Here is a 22606-nt window from a genome sequence, read left to right as displayed (position 1 = left end):
CAGAACTGTGCATAGTAAGTGAAGGGAAGTTTTCATCTCTGGGAATTTACCCAGTTAACTATTAAGTTATTTGGGCAAATTCCTTTGAAAACTGTGGTAATACTGCCTCCACTTTGCTAAATTTAAAATAAAATCATTTTTCCTACCTTGTCTGGTGATTTCTGGTTGCACTTTCTTCTTCTGACTGTGCATCCAATCTTTCTTCCCTTCTATCAGCCTGTATGCTTTCTCTCCTCCACACCTCATTCCCTCCCCCAACTTTTTCTTCCTCTCTCCCTGACCTTTCTTTCTTTTTTTCTGTTTCTCTTCTTTCCTTCTGTTTCCCTGCCTGCCCCCTTTCTTTCTTTCTCCCTGCCGTTCCCCAAGCCACTGCCAGTGCCGCTGCCATCGGGGAACAGGACCCACCAACGGATAACAGGCCCCAAAGCCGACGCCGACGCATGCTCTCCCTGACGTCAATTCTGCAATCGGAGAGGAAGTTCCGCCCAGCCAGGCAGCGATTGGCTGGCCCGAACTTCCTCTCCGACTGCAGAATTGACGTCGGGGAGAAGAAGACTTATCGGCTCGATAGATTAGATCGCCAAGACAAAGTGAGTCCTGGGTGATCGACTCACTTTGCCTTGGCGAGCTACTGGCGCCCCTGCCTCGGGCCCCCTGTCAGCTCCGGGCCCCTGAATGCAGGACTGGTAGTACTGCCCTGATGGCGGCCCTTCGGCACACCAGGCAACATCTCGCACACTAGTGTGCCGCGGAACAGCGGTTGAAAAACACTGCTCTAGAGGAGAGGAGGGACATGGATTGGATGATAGAAGTTTAAATATCTGAAAGTAATTCGTAATATAGTTCCGGTCATGGTACATGGGCTTGACATGCCATTGGGGCTTGCGTGCATCTGAGAAATTGAAAGCTATGCTGTCGGTAGTTTCACTATCAGCAGGGTCTCCCAAGATGGACAGGTTTCACTGGAGATGCCAGACTAACGATATACTACCCATCTGGGCAGCAGCAGATGGGCAGTGTTGGAGGTAGAGAATTGTGTTTGATACAACAGCACATAAGAAAGGTCTGGCAAACTGCTTCTGTATTCCACTAAGAAAATTTGATGATGAGACATAAAGAATCAACATATAGTGCTGAAAGATGGTCCCCTAGATCAGAAGGCTCTCACTCTGCTACTAAGGAAGAGCTGATAGTCACCCAGAATATGCCCAGTGTTTGTGAAGCTGTCAGATCAAATCCACCAGGACGTCCTGATGCTGATGCTGCTGTTGTTGGACAGAAAAGGGAGCTCAGAAGCTGTAAAGATTATTCTTAACATTAGAACATGGAATGTACGAAGCATGAATCAAGTAAAATTGGAAATTGTTAAAGATCAAATGGAAAAAAAACAAAATCTTTTTGATAGGGATCAGTGAACCCAAATGGACAAGACAGGGCCATTTACAATCAATCAAGCATTGGATCTGCTACTCTGGTCATGAAACACACAGGAAAAATGGCATGGCAGTCATCCTCAACAATAAGCTTTCAAAGACAGTATTAAAGTACAATGTTATCAGTGATATTGTCATGTCAGTCCATCTATAGGGAAAGCCAATCAATGTTATCTTGATCCAAGTATGTACTCCAAGGACAGATGTGGAAGATAAGGATGTAGAGTTCTACGAATAACTTCAAAATTAGATAGATCAAACACCAAAACAAGATCTACTGATCATTATGGGGGACTTTAATGAAAACGTAGGAAGTACACCTGAAGATGCAGTGGTTGGAAAGCACAGTATAAGAGAAAGGAATGAAACTGGTGATAGTACAGTTTTGCAAAACGAACCATCAATCATGAATACGCATTTCCAACACCACAAACATTGCCAGTGCACATGGACCTCTCCAAATGGCATGTATTGAAATCAAATTGACTAAGTCTGCATAGGACAGAGATCGAAACCTGCTGTTTTGACTGCAAGGACTAAACCAGGAGTCGATTGTGGAAGTGACCATGAGCTTTTGACATGCTTTTTGACTGATTTTTTAACAAGATCATTAGAGACATCCCAAAATATGACATTGAAAATATTCTATCGGACCATTGGTTAAAATTTGCAACAGATTTGCCTCTCTAGGAAATAGAGAGCCTGAAAAGTTTTGGAATGACATCAAAATCATAATTAGTGATGAAGCTAAAAAAACCAAACACTCTAGAAGAGAAAGAAAGCCAAGAAATTGTCTTGTATCTTAGAAGAAACCAGAAAAGTTGCAGAACAAAGAAAACAAGCAAAACTCTTTGGTGGTAGAGAAAAGTATCACAGTTCAACCGAGTGTTTCAACATCAAGTTCAGCAAGATAAAGAACAATATCTAAAGGATATTTGTCAGAAAATTGAATCGGAATATGTAAACGGAAACACCAGATTAGTATTTCAGGAGGTTAAAAGATTGTGGCAGAAATTCCAGCCTCAATTGGGGAAGCTTAAAGATGCCAGTGGAATGATATTGAATAATCCAGAACGCATTAAAAACAGATGGAAACATATACAGAAAATCTATACAAAAAAAGACAAGAATAACACTGGGAAAATATACAGAAAATCTATACAAAAAAAAGACGAGAATAACACTGGGAAAATGGAACTGGGAACTGATGCCGAAGAATGACCAGATATTGTAGAAGTCGTAACAGCAATTAAAGCTTTATCGAAAAACAAGTCACCTAGTATCGATGGTATACCAACCGAATTAAAGGCTCAGTAGGTTCTATCATGGCCTCATTTGACTGTCGACAGATTTGGAAGGAGAAAACATGGCCAAACAATTGGAGAAGGTCATTGTTCATATCTATACCGAAGAAAGGTGATGCCAAGGACTGTAATAACTACAAACAACTGCATTAATTCTACAGGCCTGCAAAATATTGCTGAAAATAACACAAAGGCTACACTCATATGTTGTGCAAGAACTACCAAAGTTCAGGCAAGTTTCATAATAGGACAAGGAACAAGAGACATTGCCAACATTAGATGGATATTGGAAAAGAGCAAAGAATACCAAAAGCTCCTATACTTTTGCTTTATCGACTGCAGCAAAGCTTTTGACTATGTGGATCATGATAAACTATGGAGAACTCTAACACAAATGGGAATACCCAAACACATAACTCAGCTGATAAAGAGCCTCTATGAAAATTAAGAAGCTGCAGTGAGAACAGAATATGGCAACACTGATAGGTTTCCAATAAAACATGGCAATAGGCAAAGATACATCTTGTTACCTTACCTTTATGTGAAGCTATCTTCAGAAAAGCAAATTTGGAAGAAGAGAGTGTTGGTTTCAAAGTTGGTGGCCAAAATATAAACAACCTGCGCTATGCAGATGATACAATACTCATCACCATCAGTAAGAAGACATGCTGTATCTATTGAGAAAAGTCAAAGCCAAAAGTCATAATATGGGATTAGAACTGAACATAAACAAGACGAAGATCATGAAAACGGAAAATGAGGAAGATTTTGAGATTGAAGGCAATAGAATAGAAGTTGTAAAATAATTCAATCTCCTGGGCTCTTTTGTAAACAAAGATGCAACAAGCAAGGAAGAAATACTCCACAGAATAGCACCTTGTTGTTCTTTCATTAAGGTTCTTCACAAAGTATTCAAAGGCAAGGAAATAACACTCCAAACTAAGATCAGACTTGTCCATGCACTCATTTTCTCAGTGGTCACGAAGGAGGCTTCTTCGTCGATCGATGTCTTGAAGACCAGAGCCATCCATCTGGCTTTGCTGGCCTTCCATTCCTTTCTGATGGGCAAGTCAGTCAGGGTTCTGTCGGACAATGCCACAGTGGTGGCTTATGTCAATCATCAGTGGGGCACCAGGAGCACTCTGCTCATGGTCTGGGCGGAGTCACACCTTCAAGAAATATCAGCATCCCACATAGCTGGAGTGGAGAATGTTCAAGCGAATTTCCTAAGTTGTTGCGTGCTAGATCCCGGAGAGTGGTGTCTAAGCCCGGTGGCCTTTCCGTTGATTGTGCAGTTTGGGGATCAGCCCCTCATGTACCTGATGGCTACAAGTGTCAATGCCAAAACACCCCACTTCTTCAGTCATCGCAGAGACGGTCAGACTGAGGGCCTGGATGCTCTGGTTCAACCATGGCCAATGACGGGGCTGTTGTATGTGTTCCCTCCGTGACAGAGTTCATCTCTGCATAATTCGCCATCCGGGCCTCGTGGTTCTGGTGGCTCCGGATTGGCCTCAACATCCGTGGTACGCGGATCTGGTGAGGCATCTTGTGGCGGATACTCTTCCTCTGCCACTCTTGGATGACTTTCTGACTCAGGGCCCCATTCCCATGTTCGATCCGGGTCCATTCTGTCTTACTGCTTGGCTCTTGAAAGGGGTCACCTAGATAAGAAGGGGTATTCAAATAAAGTGGGGTCCCGGAGGCTTTCCACCTCTCTGGCTTATGTGAGGGTTTGGCATCTATTTGAGGACAGGTGTATGGCGCGTGGAGTGGTCTCTTTTCGCTCTTCCCTGCCTAACATTAGAGTTCTTGCAGGATGGCTTAGATAGGGGACTGGCTTGGTCTTCTCTCCGGGTTCAGCTTGCGGCCTTGTCAGCCTTTCGTGGGTTGTTGAAAGGTTAGCATTTGACTACCATTCTTGATGTGATTCGCTTCTTGCGGGTGGCCAAATTGCTCCGGCCTCCTGTACGACCCTCTGTGCTATCTTGGGATCTGAATCTGGTTCTGTCAGTTCTAGTGCGCCCTCCTTTTGAACCATTGGGCGACTGCTCTTTGAAGGACCTTACTCTTAAGGCGGTCTTCTTGGTGGCCATTACTTCAGCTAGATGTGTTTCTGAGCTGCAGGCTTTCTCTTGTAGGGCTCTCTTTTGGGAGTTTTCTAGGAAGCGGGTTGTCTTGAGGCCTGTTCCGTCCTTTCTGCCAAAGGTAGTTTCTCCTTTTCATGTCAATCAGGCAGTGTTTCTCCCAGTGTTGGGTAGCCGGGAGGGTTCTTCAGAGCAGAGACAGTTGCGCAAGTTAGATGTCTGTCGGGTCCTTCGCTCTTATGTGCAGAGGACCCAGGAGATCAGGAAATGAAATTATCTCTTTGTCCTTCTAGTGGGTCCTTGTAAGGTGGATGGCGCTTCTAAGGCTACTATTACGCGCTGGATCAAGGAGACTATTGTTTCCACTTATCTTCTGAAAAAGAAGCCTGTTCCAGAATTTCTCAAGGCTCATTCCACTAGGGGTCAGGCAGCTTCTTGGGCTTAATCTTCTCTAGTGCCTCCAGTGGATATTTGCAAGGCTGCAGTTTGCTTTTCTCTGCATTCCTTTGTCAGACACTACTGTGTGGATGTTCAAGCGCATCGGGATGTGGTGTTCGTGAACGTTTTCTGGTGTCAGCCCTTTGGGGATCCCACCCTTGATGGGTATTGCTTTGGTATGTCCCATCTGTAAGGAATTATACCGGTCTACCAGGCGATACAGAAGGAGAAATTAGGTTCTTACCTGCTTATTTTCTTTCAACCCGAGACTCGGGCCGCGTGGGAGCCCTGCTCCGCCCCCGAATCTCCTGCTGACCTCACCGGATTTCTTCAGGAGCAGCCCTCTGCCATCGGGTGCTGCTCCTCACTTCAACCCGAGACTCGGGCCGCGTGGGAGCCCTGCTCCGCCCCCGAAACCCTACAGTTTCGCCTGACCTCCTCGGGAGCAGCTCCCCTGCCTTCGGGTGCTGCTCCTCACTCTCAGCCCAGCAACTTCGGGCAGCGTGGGAGCCCTGCTCCGCCCCCGAATCTCCTGCGAGTTTCATCGTTTTTTCTCTTCAGGAGCAGCCCTCTGCCATCGGGTGCTGCTCCTCACATTCAACCCGAGACTCGGGCCGCGTGGGAGCCCTGCTCCGCCCCCGAATCTCCTGCTGACCTCACCGGATTTCTTCAGGAGCAGCCCTCTGCCATCGGGTGCTGCTCCTCACTTCAACCCGAGACTCGGGCCGCGTGGGAGCCCTGCTCCGCCCCCGAATCTCCTGCTGACCTCACCGGATTTCTTCAGGAGCAGCCCTCTGCCATCGGGTGCTGCTCCTCACTTCCCAGCCAGGCAACTTCGGGCAGCTGCCCGTACCCAACTTTCTAACTGGAAACGTGTACATTTAACCTGACCCCCCTGGTCGGCAAATCCCCCCCCCAAATAAAAAAAAATAAATAAATAAATAAATAAAATAAAATAAAAAATAAAAATATATACAAAAAATAAAATATAACAAAAAAAAAAAAAAAAAAAAATATATATATATATATATATAACCGACCCCTGGATATACTCCTTGTCTTATCTTTAACTGCACTGCCTGTTTCTTTCAACTCTCTCTTCCCCTCCCCCTCCTCCTGGCAAATTCTCTGTCTAACCCCTTCATATTGGCCCACCTGACTCCAACCATGAAGCCTTCACTCTGGCCCCTTATCCTCCTTCTCCTCTCCCTCACAAACACTTCCTACTCTCAAAAACCTCTCCCCCCAAACTCTCCCGATACCACTTTCATCAACAACACCTGTCCTGGCCTCAGAATCCCCACGCTAATACCCACCAGACCCCATCACTTCAAAAAACACCGAGGAGTTAACCTCACCTCCTTGAAACCTGTTCCCCCAGCAAACCTACCCAACCTTACCTCAGACTCTCTCACCCCAGTCCCTACCCTCTATTGTAACGCCAGATCCGTCAGAAATAAGACCCAAATAATAAGAGATTTACTCGAGGATCGTGATCCGGGTTTTCTGTGCATCTCTGAATCATGGATCGAAAAAGACGACTTACTCACTCAAAATGAACTCTGTCCCCCAGGCTAAGAACATAAGAACATAAGAACATAAGCAATGCCTCTGCTGGGTCAGACCTGAGGTCCATCATGCCCAGCAGTCCGCTCACGCGGCGGCCCAACAGGTCCAGGACCTGTGCAGTAATCCTCTATTTATACCCCTCTATCCCCTTTTCCAGCAGGAAATTGTCCAATCCTTTCTTAAACCCCTGTACTGTACTCTGCCCTATTACTCCCTCTGGAAGCGCATTCCAGGTGTCCACCACTCGTTGGGTAAAGAAGAACTTCCTAGCATTCGTTTTAAATCTGTCCCCTTTCAACTTTTCCAAGTGTCCTCTTGTTCTTTTATTTTTCGAAAGTTTGAAGAATCTGTCCTTCTCTACTCTCTCTATGCCCTTCATGATCTTATAAGTCTCTATCATATCCCCTCTAAGTCTCCTCTTCTCCAGGGAAAAGAGACCCAGTTTCTCCAATCTCTCAGCGTATGAGAGGTTTTCCATCCCTTTTATCAAGCGTGTCGCTCTCCTCTGAACCCTCTCGAGTAACGCCATATCCTTCCTAAGGTACGGAGACCAATATTGGACGCAGTATTCCAGATGCGGGCGCACCATCGCCCGATACAATGGCAGGATAACTTCTTTTGTCCTTGTTGTAATACCCTTCTTGATTATGCCTAGCATTCTATTTGCTTTCTTAGCGGCTGTTGCGCACTGTGCCGTCGGCTTCATTGTCATGTCCACCATTACCCCCAAGTCCCTTTCTTGGTTGCTCTCATTCAATAATATCCCTCCCATCGTATAGTTGTACCTCGGGTTTCTGTTTCCAACATGCAATACTTTACATTTCTCAACGTTGAACTTCATCTGCCATCTCGCCGCCCATTCCCCCAATTTGTTCAAGTCCCTTTGCAATTCTTCGCATTCCTCTTTAGTCCCAGCTCCACTAAATAGTTTTGTATCGTCCGCAAATTTTATTATCTCACACTTCGTGCCTGTTTCTAGATCATTTATGAATATATTAAATAGCAGCGGCCCGAGCACTGAGCCCTGCGGAACACCACTCGTGACCCCCATCCAGTCCGAGTAGTGGCCCTTCACCCCTACCCTCTGTTTCCTACCCGCCAACCAGTTTCTGATCCATCTATGTACGTCTCCGTCCACTCCATGGTCTTTTCTCCCCTAGAATAAACCGGAAAGGAGGAGGTCTTGCCCTTCTCTACAAATCATTCTTTAATGTTGAGCTTCTTGAAAAGGGCAGCCATCCCTCCTTAGAATTCATGTTAGCTTCAATAAATGACGAACTTCATCCCCACCCATTAGGCATCCTGTTACTTTACCGCCCTCCTACCCCCTGGAACAAATCCTCCGAAACTGTTCTTGAGACCATAACAAGGGCCTATCTAAAATTCCAAAGACTACTGATCATTGGCGACATAAACCTTCACCTAGAGGACAACACCAACAAGGACACAACTGATTTCAAAGACTTCCTCATTTCTTTAGGCTTCACCGCCCCACCACCCACCCCTACCCACGAAAAGGGGCACTCCATCGACATCATCAGCTTTCTTGACCTGACTGAGCACAAAACCTCCACTGTTGAGACCCGTTGGGAATCTGTTCCCTGGTCTGATCACCTCCTAGGCTATTTTTGCCTCCCTGTCTTCATGTCAGTTCTTGGTACCCCTACCCGAGCCTCAAACTCCATCACCTACCGCAAAAAAATCACTAGTGAACTATTCTGGTCCCAGTTCCTCAACAAATTCCCTCCTCTTCCCACTCTCATGGACCCAGACGCATTCTGGCACAACTGGGTGACTCTTTCGGAAACCACGTACCGTGCTCTTGCCCCTCTAGCCACTAAATCCATCTCCTACTCTCACAAGGCCCCCTGGTATCTCCCATACCACAGGGAATTAAAACAGAAATGCCGAGCCCTAGAGCGAAGATGGAAAAAATCGAAATCCCCTTCAGATAGGCAATCCTGGAGAGAAAACATCAAATCCTACAACTCCATACTAAAAAAAGCTAGGAAGATCTTCTATGGAGATAAAATCTCCAGATCAAAAAACCAAAACAGTACACTCTTCCACATCTGGCGAAACCTAACTTCTAAAAACGACTCCTCCCCCTCCCCCACCCTCCCATCTCCAAATGACTTAGCCAATTTTTTCAACGAGAAGATCACTACCATAAAGAGTTCGTTCCCCCCAGCTATCTCTTACAACTCTCTTCCTCTGAAAGACTCCGACCCTATCCCTGCTGACAGATCATGGACTACTTTTGAACCTGTATCCGAGCCCCAGATCTCTAAACTCTGCCTGAAACTTAAATCCTGCAAGTGCATCCTAGATCCTTTCCCATCCTACCTCTACGAAAACATCCCAGCGCAGGCCATCTTTTCCCTTACAAACCTTATAAACAAAGCTTTACTATCGGGCCTGTTCTCCTCAGAAATGGGCCACATTGCCTTGTCCCCTCTTCTGAAAAAAGCCGATCTTGACCCTTCCTTACCATCGAACTACCGCCCCATAGCCAACATCCCTCTTTTAACAAAACTTCTGGAGACCATAGTCGCTACCCAGTTCTCCTCTTACCTAGAGAGATTCTCCATCCTCCAACACTACCAATTCGGATTTAGGCCCAACTTCAGCACCGAGTCCCTCCTAGTTTCCCTAATCTCAAAGGTGCAACAACTACACGCCCGAAACAAATTTGCTGTTCTCCTACAGTTCGATCTCTCCGCAGCTTTCGACGTCGTGCACCACGACATACTAATCTACCAACTTTCTGAGATAGGAATAGACTCCTTTGTCCTAAAGTGGTTCTCAAACTTCCTTCGCGCACGTTCCTACATTGTCAACGCAAACGGCTCCAAATCCACTTCGTGGACACCATCCTGCGGGGTCCCACAGGGCTCTCCCCTATCCCCTATCCTCTTCAACATGTATATGACCTCCCTGAAGCTTCTCAAACTATCCCCCCTTGAAACAATTTACACATATGCAGACGATATCCTTATCCTCCTCGAAACAGACCAGAACCTTACAAACCTCCAAGAGAACATCACCTCATGCATAATGAGACTTCAAGCCTGGTCCCTCTCTGTTCAGATGAAATTAAATGAATCAAAGACAAAACTACTCTGGCTCGGCCCAAAGTTAGCACACCTGCCCACCCTCTTCACTCTACCCACAGGTCCCGCTCTTCGCCTTGAGTTCTCAAGCAAGGTCCTCGGCATCATTATCGATTCCTCCCTCTCCCTAAACGATCACCTGAACTCCTTGGCAAAATCATGTTTTTTCAGCCTCCACATGCTGAGGAAAGTTAGATCCTATTTCCACCAAAAACACTTTACCGTCCTGGTACAATCCATCATCTTATCCAAACTCGATTACTGTAATGCCATTTACCTGTGCCTAACAAAAAAAAGTCTTCACAGACTCCAGCTCATCCAGAATACTGCGGCCAAATTGATTTTTGCTAAACGCAAATTTGATCACGTCTCCCCCTTACTTACCAATCTTCACTGGCTCCCTGTACTTTCCAGAATTCACTTCAAATGCTCCTGTCTAGCTTTCAAGATAATTCATGGCATCCTTCCGCCACTAATCCCCCTATCCTTCCTCGCCCAAACGCCTGCTACAACCAGATCCGCCCACAGACATAAACTATCCTTCCCCTCTCTACGTGGCATCCCCCACGCAGGCAAACTGGGAAGATCCCTCCTCTCCAAAATCACGGGCCTTTGGAACGATCTCACTATCCCGCTGCGGAACCTGGGCTCCCTCCAACTGTTCCGGAAACAACTGAAAACCTGGCTTTTCTCTAATATTTAACATCTCCTTCTTACTCCCCCTCTTTTCATATGCCCTTGTAAACTCTCTCTCCCCTCTCTTCTTGTATTTTTAAGCTTTGTAAACCGTGTCGAGCTCCGCTTCCGTGGAGATGATGCGGTATATAAACTTAAGGCTTAGTTTAGTTTAGTTTAGTTTAGTTAGCCTGTAGACTGGTATAGTTCCCCACTCTTATCTCTTTTTGTGTGGTGATTGCAGGTTTTTGCTCGCGTGCAGATTTTGAATTTTTCTGCGGGTTCTAGTATTTTTCTAGGGCTGGAAAGAATTAAGAACAGCGACTGTGGCTCAGCTGGTGAGCTGTGGAGATGTTTTATTTTCCAGGCTAAAGTTCTACACATTTTCCAACAGTTGTTTGCTGATGTTTGTTGTTTTTACACTCCTGTTCGGAGTGTATTTTACTGTTATTCAGTTAAGAATTTTTCTAGGTTCTGCTGGGCTATTCGGCAGACTGGATTAGTAGAGGGGAAGCTATACTGATATACAAGTTTGATCTCAGTCTCCACCTGCTGGTAGAAGTGAGGTATAATACCCATCCATAAGGAACTATACCGGTCTACAGGCTAACAGAAAGAAAATTAGCAAGTAAGAACCTGATTTCTCCTTTATATACCTGTAAAGATTAGAACTGAGTTTCCATTGCTGCAGAATTATGCCGAGAGATTCTTAAGTTCATGTTTCAAAAGAAATATATTTTCAAACTTGTGACATTCTAATACCTATAGAAGTATGGAGATAACTGGAGACCTTGTAATCCATTTGTTTATTGTTCTCAAGGTCCATTGATTTATTGTGTTAAGAAAACAGTTCTGGAATACAGCCAACTGCAACAGCTGTTCATTTCTGCTTTACAAGTTATGCTCACTTTTTTGATTTAAAATATCAATGGGAACATAAGTTTTGATCAAGATTAAGGTCTCTATCTTTGTAATTTTCAAAGTGCTGCCATGTGAAAAGTGAAGCGTTATGTTTACAGAGCAGATTAATGAAATGTTTGCCAAATTTTGTTGGTGGTAGTTTATTAAACTTTTCCTCCAGCATCAAAAAACAAAAAAACAAAAAAAAAAAACAAGTTATGCTCACTGTTAACTGTAAGGGATTTTTATTTATTTTGAGTAGAAGAGATGGCACACCACATAAATGTTAATAATGCATGTTGCTGGATCCAGGACAATGATTTTTAGTATAGATAGAGCCCCCTTTATCAAGCTGTGGTGGAGCATTTTAGCACAGGCGGCGAGATAAATGCTCCGATGCTCATCCAAGTCCTATGAGTGTTGGAGCATTTACCTCGACGGCCTGTGCTAAAACACTACCGTGGCTTGATAAAAGTGGGCCATAGTGACTTACATTATTAGTTGTATCACTTATTAACTCCTGGAAGTCTGCTCCACAATGTAGGTTTACAGTCTGGCTCTTAATTGGCTTTAGTGTTGTCTCATTACTCTCTTTTGGGTACCAGGCAGTGCTTACTCTTGTTTCCTCCATTTAGGTCCTCATTGAGGGTCGAGGGTCATGGTTCATGGTTTCCTAATTCACACCCTGGGTTGCAGCCCCAGTGGTGATGCAGATCTGACCCGAGTGCTCTATTCTCAAACCTTCAGCTCAGAAGCATTTGACCAAGCAGCAGATCTGGAGAGGGTGAGGTTGCTGAGAAAAGAACAGATGCTGGCTGTAGCAAGGTAAAACAAAAAAATGTTATGACTAGACGTTTGTTTTTCCAAGAACAATGAACATTGTCTCTTATTTTGTGTTTCAAGTAGGTCCTCTCTCTATTCATAGGCATTTCAGTGTTCATCTTCTAGTTAATTGGAGGTTCTTTGAGAATACAAAATGTAAATGTTTATCAGCATTTTTCCACAGGTACTATTCCTGGGTACCTGTTCCAGTGGAGTCAAATATGTACATTTTCTGTCACTTTTCAAAATGCAAAAGTATACATGTATAACCAGCATAAATAACTTGCATTTATACACCTGCTCTGCTGCTGTTTGCTCATGTAAGCATGATTTTATGAGAGAACTTATTCATGGACTTTCTCTTTTATAAAACTTCTGCTTTTTCTATGTATATTAGCCACACATACACACATATGTGACCTGTTATAAAATTATCCTGAACTATGTAATTCAGATTCACAGGTTTTATATTTCTGTTATATTTTTCAAAATCAACTTATATTTAAATTAATCATTTTAATATAAATATATGTGAATGTTAATACTGTGCTCAGATCCACTAAACCCCAGTGCTCAAATCAAGGTAAGCAGGGGTCAGGGACTATCATTGCCACAGTATAGTCCCTGATTAGTCTTCGTCTTAAAACATCACCAGATAAGGAATATTATACTTATTTTTAGACGAGGCTGTTTGTTATATCAGGCGTACCACTGCTCAGTGCTCCAAAATGTGTATAACATAACATAATAGCAGATTTCTAGACCGCTTAGCTATTAGTTCAATGCAGTTAAAAGATTATGCTATGGGAAAATACAGAATTAATGAGATGCGAAGAAATTTAGCTACCCAAAGAATTTGGAGAAAAGAAAAGTCTTCAAAAGTTTTCTGTAGTGCTTATAAGATATGGATCTGAGTAATAATGGACGGAAATCTTTGTCATAAGAAGCAGCCTGATAAGAAAGACAGTGACCAAGATGTTTCTTACTTTTGCAACCCTTTGCTGAAGGGAATATAAATAGGGCATGAGATTTTCTACTCCTTTCGTGTGTCATGATAACAAATCTATCAACAAGATATGAAGGAGCGGCACCAAAAGCTACTTTGTAATATAAACATCCCAACTTGAAGATCACCCGGGCCTCCACTGGGAGCCAATGCAACTCACAATAATGATTGACATGATCGTACTTCTTCAGGCCATAAATCATTCTTACAGCTGTATTTTGGACCAAGGCCAATCTAGTCAAATTTTTCTTAATGCTTGTCAAGTATATAATATTGCAATAGTCCAAAATACTCAAAAGTATTGAACTAAGAGTGTTAAAGCGGTAGCAACAAAATAAGATCTGATGGTATGGAGTTTCCACAAGGTATAATAACTCTTCTGAACCACTGCATCTATCTGAGTTTTCATGGTCAAACACTGATCAAAAACTACTCCCAGAATTTTAATTGTAGGGCTTATTTTAAATGATACTGAATTGATCATAATTGTTGGTTCAAAGTTAATCTTTTGAGAGGATACGAAAAAGAATTTTGTCTTTTCTTAATTTAATTTCAGCTTGAATTCTTGCATCCAAGATTCCATTTTATTTAGTACAGATTCAATAAAATGAGTACTGTTGGATAATGTAGTACAAAAAAAGCAAAAACCTCCCAAACCCCAAGAATGAAAACTAGATAAGAGGGAGAGACAAGAGCATAAATGGTGAATCTACTAATACAAATACAATTTAGTGTAATCGGGAGAGCCCTCAGTCACACAGCCACCAACTGGAGACTCCCAGAGGAAAGGCTGTCACTGGCTTACACCCAACAGAGTGTTAACTGTGAAACATCCCCAGGCTCTCTCCGTGCTGATTAATAAATAAAGTGCACCCCAAAAGTGCTAAGTGTGAAAAAATATATATAAATAATTCAAAAAAACACACTATACCACTGATTGCAATTGTCTCTACCCCTTATCCAGGTGGCCAACATAGGAATATCAAGCGTCCATATCCAACAGAGCAAACAACAACTGGAAGTACTTAGCTTCTCCATGTGAAAAGAACAGTCAGCAGATGTCAACTTCTTCAGGAACGGCTAGACTGTGCTGTGTCCCCCAAATTCTCCGACACAGCTTGGATTGCAAGGCGAAAAATGGCGCTTGACCGAAAAGAACGCCTCCAATTTAAACTGCAGACTCAAGTACGTCATTGAATGAACGAGTCGGATGACGTTCCGCAGAGGAAGAAATAATCATAAAGCTCTGCCGGTGAAAAAATAGTCCAGTCTGGTAACTACAGGAAAATAAGTCTTCGATAAAGACCAAACACTAAAAAGTATGATGCCATTCAATATAATCGTTGTGTCCAGTGGGAACCAAAGCTTGGAGTTCGAAAATCCAATACTGTTCCCTCTGTTGTAACCAGGATAATTTGTCCCCCTGGTACTCCTCAAATAATTGTTCAATAATGAACCAGCGAAGATCTTGAAAATCATGCCCGAGTTGAATACAGTGAGGTACCAGGGGAGAGCTCATTGATTGTGTGTTGATACGTGAGCGATGTTCTATAAGACGGGTCCTGACAGTTCTTTGGGTACGGCCCACGTATATCATGCAACAGGGGCAAATGATGACATATACTACCCACATAGATTTGCAAGTAGTAACTGACTTGAAGGTATAAGATTTATGAGTCATAGGATGTTGCCACTTATTGCCTTCAATGGTAATTTTGCAAATATCACAAGTGTCGCTGCACTTGGAATGCTGCCCCTCATGAGCTGAAATCCCCCGAATCGCAGTGTATTTCGGATGAACCACGTAATCAGCTATATTCTTGGCACGAGAATATGCTATACGTGGAAGATCTTGAAAAATCGAGTGCAGCTGAAGAATGTGCCAATGTTTCCTAATACTTTGAGCAACAGACGCAGCATGATCTGAAAAAGATAACACACAAGTGGTTTTAGCCTCATCTTGAGTTGGAACAGTAGAGAGCAGGAGAGTCCTGTTAGCGTACAACGCTCTATTGTAGGCATTATGCAGGACTCGATGGGGATAACCCCGCTCTTTAAACCTAATGTACAGTTTCCGGGCTTGGATACGAAACTCGTTAAGGTCAGTACATAGCCTTCGGATGCTTAAAAACTGGCTTATAGGTAAGGATTGTTTAAGCTTGGTAGGATGACAACTAGTGTAGCTTAGATAATTGTTGACCTCCATGGATTTTCTGTACACTGTAGTCGTTAAAGTGTGATCTGATTTATGGACCCACACATCCAGAAAAGATACTTGGCACTGGTTGGACACCATCGTGAATCTCAAATTGGTGTCCAAAGAATTAAGCCAGTCTAGGAAATGGGGTAACAACTCGGGAGGTCCTGTCCAGATACAGAAGACATCGTCAATAAATCTGCGCCACACTTTGATATAAGAATACCAAGCTGAAGAGTACAGATAACGTTCCTCAAACCGCAAAACATATAAATTGGCAATGCTGTGCCCATGGCTATGCCATGGGTCTGAAGAAAAAATTGTTGGTCAAACTGAAAATAGTTATGGTTCAGTTGACATCTGCTGATTGTTCTTTTCACACGGAGAAGCTAAGTACTTCCAGTTGTTGTTTGCTCTGTTGGACATGGATGCTTGATTTTCCTATGTTGGCCCCCTGGATAAGGGGTAGAGACAATTGCAATCAGTGGTATAGTGTGTTTTTTTGAATTATTTATATATATTTTTTCACACTTAGCACTTTTGGGGAGCACTTTATTTATTAATCAGCACGGAGAGAGCCTGGGGATGTTTCACAGTTAATAATAATAATAATAATAATTTTATTCTTATATACCGCCATACCCAACGAGTTCTAGGCGGTTCACATCAGTTAGGTTAGGATCCGCATTGACATGCAGATTTACAACAATTTATCAGGTTTACAACATAATTAGCTGAGCTTGGCAGATGAAGAAGGAGGAGGGTAGAAGAGAGGGGGAAAGATGTGATCAAGGAGGAGGAGCTGAGCCGGGCAAAGGCCAGGCGATTACCGGAAGGGGGCAGTTAGGGGTCTTGTTTGCTGAATAGGTGAGTTTTGAGTAGTTTTCTAAAGCCGAGGTAAGTGGGGGCCTCCAGTATCATTTGGGCTAGCCATGGGTTCAGCTTGGCTGCTTGGAAGGCGAAGGTTTTGTCTAGGAATCTTTTGAGGTGACACAGCTTTAGCGAAGGGAAGGCGAACAGCTGAATTCTGCGGGATTTCTTGTAGGAGCAGTAGAGGTTAAAGTGGGGATTGATGTATCTTGGTGAATAGCCATTTACCAATTTGTAACAGAAGCATGCGAACTTGAAGAGCACTCTGGATTCGAAAGGCAGCCAGTGGAGTTGGTGGTAGAACGGGGTGATATGTTCCCATTTCTTTAGGCCATAGATGAGGCGAACGGCGGTGTTCTGGATCATTTTTAGTCTCCTGGTAATTTTCTTCGTGGAGTTCAGGTAGATAATATTGCAGTAGTCTAGGATGCTTAGAATGGAGGCTTGCACTAGTAGGCGGAACGAGGTGTCATCGAAGTATTTTTTTATAGTGCGGAGTTTCCAGAGTGCCGAGAAGCATTTCTTGACTATGAGGTCTGTGTGATTTTCTAGGGATAAATTTTTGTCAAACGTGACTCCCAGGATTTTTAAGGTATGTTCGAGGGGGAAAGTCATTCCTTTCAGTTGAATTGTAGTGTCCCTGATTTTATCTTTGGGGGTGGCTAGAAAAAATTTTGTTTTATCAGGGTTTAGTTTCAGTCTGAATGATAGCATCCAGAGTTCAATCTGGTTGAGGATGTTTGTGATGTATTCGAGTAGTTCTGGTGAAAAACTGGTTAGAGGGATGGCTATTGTGATGTCATCTGCGTAGATGAAAAATTTCAGCTTGAGGGTATGTAGGAGGTTACCTAGGGAGGCCAGGTAGATATTGAACAGAGTGGGGGATAGGGGGGAGCCCTGCGGGACACCGCAGATGTTGTCCCAGCTATATGAGAAAGAGTTATTCTTGAGTACCTTGTAGGATCTATTTTTTAGGAACCCCTGAAACCAGTTGAGGACCTGATCGGAGATGTCAATGTGTGCAAGGCATTCCAGGAGAATGGTATGGTCGACCAGGTCAAAGGCACTGCTCAAATCTAGTTGTATGATTAAGGCACTAGAGCCTTGACTAAAGAGCGTGTGGAGATGGTCAAGAAGGGTGGCTATGATGGTTTCAGTGCTGTGATCCACGTGGAAGCCAGATTGGTTGTCGCTTAGGATGTAGAATTTTTCTAGGTATGTGGAGAGCTCAGCTTGTACCACCCCTTCTGCTATTTTGGTGAATAAGGGGATGCTTGCAATCGGTCTGTAGTTTGATGGGGAATTTGGTGATTCTTTTGTGTTTTTTATGATAGGGGTAATCATAATGTGGCCTTGCTCTGGCGGGAAGTTTCCTGTGGACAATAGGGAGTTAACCCATCTCATCATGTTTGCTTTGAAGAGGCTCGGGGCGGTTTTCATGATGTTTGGTGGGCATGTGTCCAATTTGCAGAAGGAGTGGGTGTATTTGATGTAGTAAGTATTAAAGGTTTGCCAGTCTATTGTTGAGAATTGTTTCCAGCTAAGGTCGGTTAACACTCTGTTGGGTGTAAGCCAGTGACAGCCTTTCCTCTGGGAGTCTCCAGTTGGTGGTTGTGTGACTGAGGGCTCTCCCGATTACACTAAATTGTATTAGTATTAATAGATTCACCATTTATGCTCTTGTCTCTCCCTCTTATCTAGTTTTCATTCTTGGGGTTTGGGAGGTTTTTGCTTTTTTTGTGATTTTTTACCTCCCGTTTACTTTTGGGTTTTGCTATTTTTCTTTGGATAATGTAGTACAACATGGGATAACAATTGTAATATCATCAGCATAGCTGAACAACCTCAAACCCAATTTACTCATCCAGTGACCCAGCAAGAGGAGATATACATTAAAGAGTGTAGGAGAGAGTGTAGGAGAAAGTGGGGAGCCCTGCGGGACTCTGCATGGATTTTTCCAAATTACTTAGAGTACATCCTTTAATTTAACCTGATAGAGTCTCGATTCTAGGAATCTTCTAAACCATGATAGTACTTTACCTTGGATTCCTAAAGAATTCAAAAACTCGAGCAATTTACTGTGATCTACCAGATCACCAAATCATATTGAAGCACCAACGCATTACTACTCTTACTCAGAAGACTATTCAAATGGTCTAGAAGTAAAACTAGGACCATCTCAGCACTATATTGAGATCTAAAACCTGATTGAGAATCTTGCAATAATGAATGATATTCCAAATATTTTGTTAATTGAATTTGCACCAACCCTTAATAAAGAAGGGGATGGACGCTATCGATCTATAATTTGAGGGTAAGGAAAAGGATTCTTTTTTATTTTTTATAATAGGTGTAATAATTATATTACCCTCTTCTTGTGGAAAAATACCTTTGTCTAGTGAATCAGTGATCCATTCTAACACTTCATTTTCAATTCTGGAGGTGCGAAAGACATAAAATTAGCTGGACAGGAGTCCAACATACAGTAAGATTTAGAGTATTTGGAAAATAATTTAGAAAAATCTGTTCAATCAGGATCATCAAAGGCGGACCATGTTAGGTCTGCTGGAACTTCATCTAGTGAAATTTCCCAATAGTTGTTTATTCTTCCTAGGCTTAAAGAGCAAGAGGTTCGTAAACCCGTGATTTTAGAACTAAAGAAAATTGCCAATTCATTTGCAGTTGGTAGTGGAGATTGGGATAATTGCAAATTTTTTGCCACATCAAAACTTTATTAATCAATTAAACTGCTATGCACACCCGATTGGGTTTCAGGCCACCTACATGTGCTACCCACATGCTAAAAAAATCAAATTTAATTTTTAGCACTGGGAATGGTCTGGGGACAGAGTGGGTATGCTTTGCACTAATCTTTTAGCACTAGTCAATTAGTGCATGATTAGCATGTGAACCCTTACTGTCTACACAATAGATGGTGGTAGGGACTCACATGCTAATGGCCATGGACCAATGGGAAAATTAGCATGTGGCCATTAATACTAAAAACACTTATACTGGGAAAATAGACCTTTTTGCCCCTGCAGTAAAAAATGGCCTTAGCACATGGGAATGACCCACTTAAGTACGTGCTACTACTTACTCATAGCCCTCCGTTTCTTCCCGACATCAACATCCTCCCATGTTTTTTTCAGGTGGTATGTACTCTTCAACCAATGAGTATTCCAAGCCTCAGTCTGGTGTCATGGCAGCCTAACTGGGAATTACAAACCACATGCTGGAGCTCCAAAGGTCTCTGTGTTCCAAGCCTCATTCTAGAACTTCAGTTGCCTCACTCAGTACATTCCAAATCACCAGAAATCCTGCAGTAACTTATTCCATCCTTTTGGGCATCCCACAGGTTCCACAAGATCCCTCTGATCCCTGTTCCCGTGCAGCTCACTATTCTCTGCTAGAGCTAACTTTGAAAACAATTTAGAGTATCCTACTTCAGTAGCTAAAGGGTTTGTTGTTATAGAGTTGTGACCAATTGGATTACTTGATTTCAACCATTCAAATTATCAATAACATTTTAATGGATTTTTTTTTTTTTTAGACATGTCACATCAGCTTGTATTTTGACACGTCAGGCCTTGGAGAAACCCATTTATGAAGTTGTCTCACCAGGAGAGGAAACTGTTAATCTTCAGGATGCAGAATTTGGCGTGTTCAGTCTGGCCCCGGGTGACCCATTTCATGAATGCAAGACAGTTTTATGGCTGGGGGTGCTGTCGCTTGGCTTTGTTCTCATCTGTGATATGCATGATAACCTGACTCTGGCAGAAGACACTTTGAAGCTGATAGTGAAGTATCTAATAGAGCATCTGAGGTTGCTGAGTCAGGGAAGTGATGTCATCTTGAAAGCAGACAAGACGGAAACAATACTTAATACATTTCTACCTCATGGGCAATTACTTTTTCTAAACCACCAGTTTATCCTGGCACTGGAAAAAGAGATGAACAGCAGCATGTCCAAGTAAAGAGATTGAACCAGTGAACAATTTTTTCTCCTTACTGTCTTTCAAGACCTCATTTTGAGACTATTGCTTATAATAATAATAATAATAATTTTATTTTTGTATACCGCCATACCCAGGGAGTTCTAGGCGGTTCACAGCAGTTAGATGAAATACAAACAATGCAATTGAAATTGAAAAAAAAAAATGCAGTCATAGAAGTCAAACTAGTTATACGTCTACAATTTAAGTGAAGGAAAAAAATACATACAATAAGTATATACATACAAGCCATAAGGAGGGAGCAACAATCTTAAAAGAGTGAGAGGAGATAGTGATGAAGTACGTTAAGGATTCGGTCTGTTGAATAGTTGAGTTTTAACCTGCTTTCTAAAACTGAGATATGAAGAGGCATCAAGCACAATTTGGGCGAGCCATGAATTTAGTTAAGGCGCTTGAAAAGAGAAGGTTCTTTCGAACAATCTTTTAAGATGACACGATTTTAGTGAGGGAAAAGCGAACAGATTTATTCTGCAGGAGCTCTTATTGTTGTAACTCAGGTTGAAGTGAGGGTAAAGATACCGAATACTGTTTTGTAGCAGATGCATGAGAACTTAAATAGAACTCTGGATTTGAACGGCAGCCAGTGCAACTTGTGGTAGAAAGGGGTGATGTTCCCATTTCTTCAGGCCAAATATGAGATGGACAGCAGTATTTTGGACCAACCTCAACTTCCTGGTGATTTTCTTGAAGGTACCTAGGTATATGATGTTACAGTTATCTAGAACACTCAGACTAGAAGATTGTACCAACAGACGAAAAGAGGCATCATCAAAGTACTTTTTTATGGTGTGGAGTTTCCAAAGCACCAAGATACTTTTCTTAAATACTAGGTCAGAGTGTTTCTCCAGAGTGAGATGCTTGTCTAAAGTGACTCCTAGTGTTTTTAAGGATTGCTCAATGCAATAATCCAGCCCATTCACATGTAACGTAGTTTCCTTGATTTTGTCATTTGGAGCTGCCAAGAAAAATTTAGTTTTTTCTGAATTTAACTTTAATCTAAACGCTGACAACCAAAGTTCAACCTGATTTAGAATAAATGATAAGAGAATTTAGCAGCTCTGATGTAAAGCAGGATAGCGGAATGACTATGGTGATGTCGTCCGCGTAGATGAAGAATTTGAGCTTTAGACTCTGCAAGAGGTTTCCTAGGGAGGCAAGATAGATGTTGAACAGGGTGGGTGATAAGGGGGAGCCCTGCGGGATCCCACAGGGGTTGTCCCAACCGTAGGAGATAATATCGTCCTTAAACACCTTATAGGATCTATTTCCCAGAAACCCATGGAACCAATTGAGAATATGGCCTGAGATTCCAATAGATGTCAAACAGTCCAGCAGAATAGCATGGTCAACCAAGTCAAATGCACTACTCAGATCAAGTTGTAATATCAGAGCACTTGATCCTTGGCTGAAAAGTAGGTGAAGGTAATCAAACAGAAAAGCTATAATTGTTTCGGTACTGTGACTTGATAGGAAGCCGGATTGGTTGTCGTGTAAGATGTGTTTCTCCAAATATGTAGTGAGTTCGGCATTTACCACCCCTTCTGCTATTTTGGTTACCAGAGGGATATTAGCGATAGGTCTAAAGTTAGATGCAATTTTAGATGGTTCTTATGCATTTTTTTAAATTGATGTAATCATAATGTGACCTTGTGTAACTTTATTGAATATTTTTTTTTTTCAGATCACATTCTAGATAAAATGGGAAATATGTTAAGATATCTTACAGTGCCTTTTCAGGCTCACTAAGGATTTGTGTAGCAGAATCAATGGACCTTTAATCAAGTCAGTGTTTTAGTTTTACATTCTACAAGCATACAGTTTTTTTGTGTTTTTAAAGTCAGCACTGCACAACTAACTCACTGCGCTGGCTCCTTCTTGGTGTGCTTAATGGAAATTCTGTGACCCTTTCTCTGGTTTTTTTATGATCAGTTTAGGAGCCTATTATATAGCTGTGAAATGACTGTTCAAAATAGATTGAATTGTGGTAGGCAAGGACCGACAACTCAAAATGCTTTGTTTCCCCGCACTTGTTTTCAAGCTAGGAGTTCATTTCACATTCTCTTTTATCTCAGTTTAAAATCAAGTGCTAACACAGCTAAAGACCTTGTACAAAATATTAGGTTTCAGACATATTGATTTTCACTATAACTTCTGTTTTCCCAGTTCTTTTAGTCTA

At 42.5% G+C, this 22606-nt stretch overlaps 1 protein-coding gene across 3 annotated transcripts in view; it reads left to right on the top strand.

Moving 5' to 3' along the window:
• AP5S1 (adaptor related protein complex 5 subunit sigma 1) overlaps positions 1-20904 on the top strand; it is a 31319-nt gene extending 10415 nt beyond the window's left edge. For all 3 annotated transcript variants that reach the window (XM_033933677.1, XM_033933601.1, XM_033933773.1), the window contains exons 2-3: positions 12155-12344; positions 19968-20904. In XM_033933677.1, coding sequence (XP_033789568.1) covers positions 12178-12344; positions 19968-20391 — 591 coding nt within the window. In that variant the 5' untranslated portion in view covers positions 12155-12177 and the 3' untranslated portion in view covers positions 20392-20904. The remainder of the gene's footprint in view (positions 1-12154; positions 12345-19967) is intronic.
• The last annotated feature ends 1702 nt before the right edge of the window (positions 20905-22606 follow it).

The sequence above is a fragment of the Geotrypetes seraphini genome, chromosome 1, assembly GCF_902459505.1.
Source record: "Geotrypetes seraphini chromosome 1, aGeoSer1.1, whole genome shotgun sequence".
In the NCBI taxonomy this organism is placed as follows: Eukaryota; Metazoa; Chordata; class Amphibia; order Gymnophiona; family Dermophiidae; genus Geotrypetes; species Geotrypetes seraphini.
The sequence above is the reverse complement of the archived record's forward strand: the minus strand, read 5'-3'. Positions and strand labels throughout refer to the sequence as shown.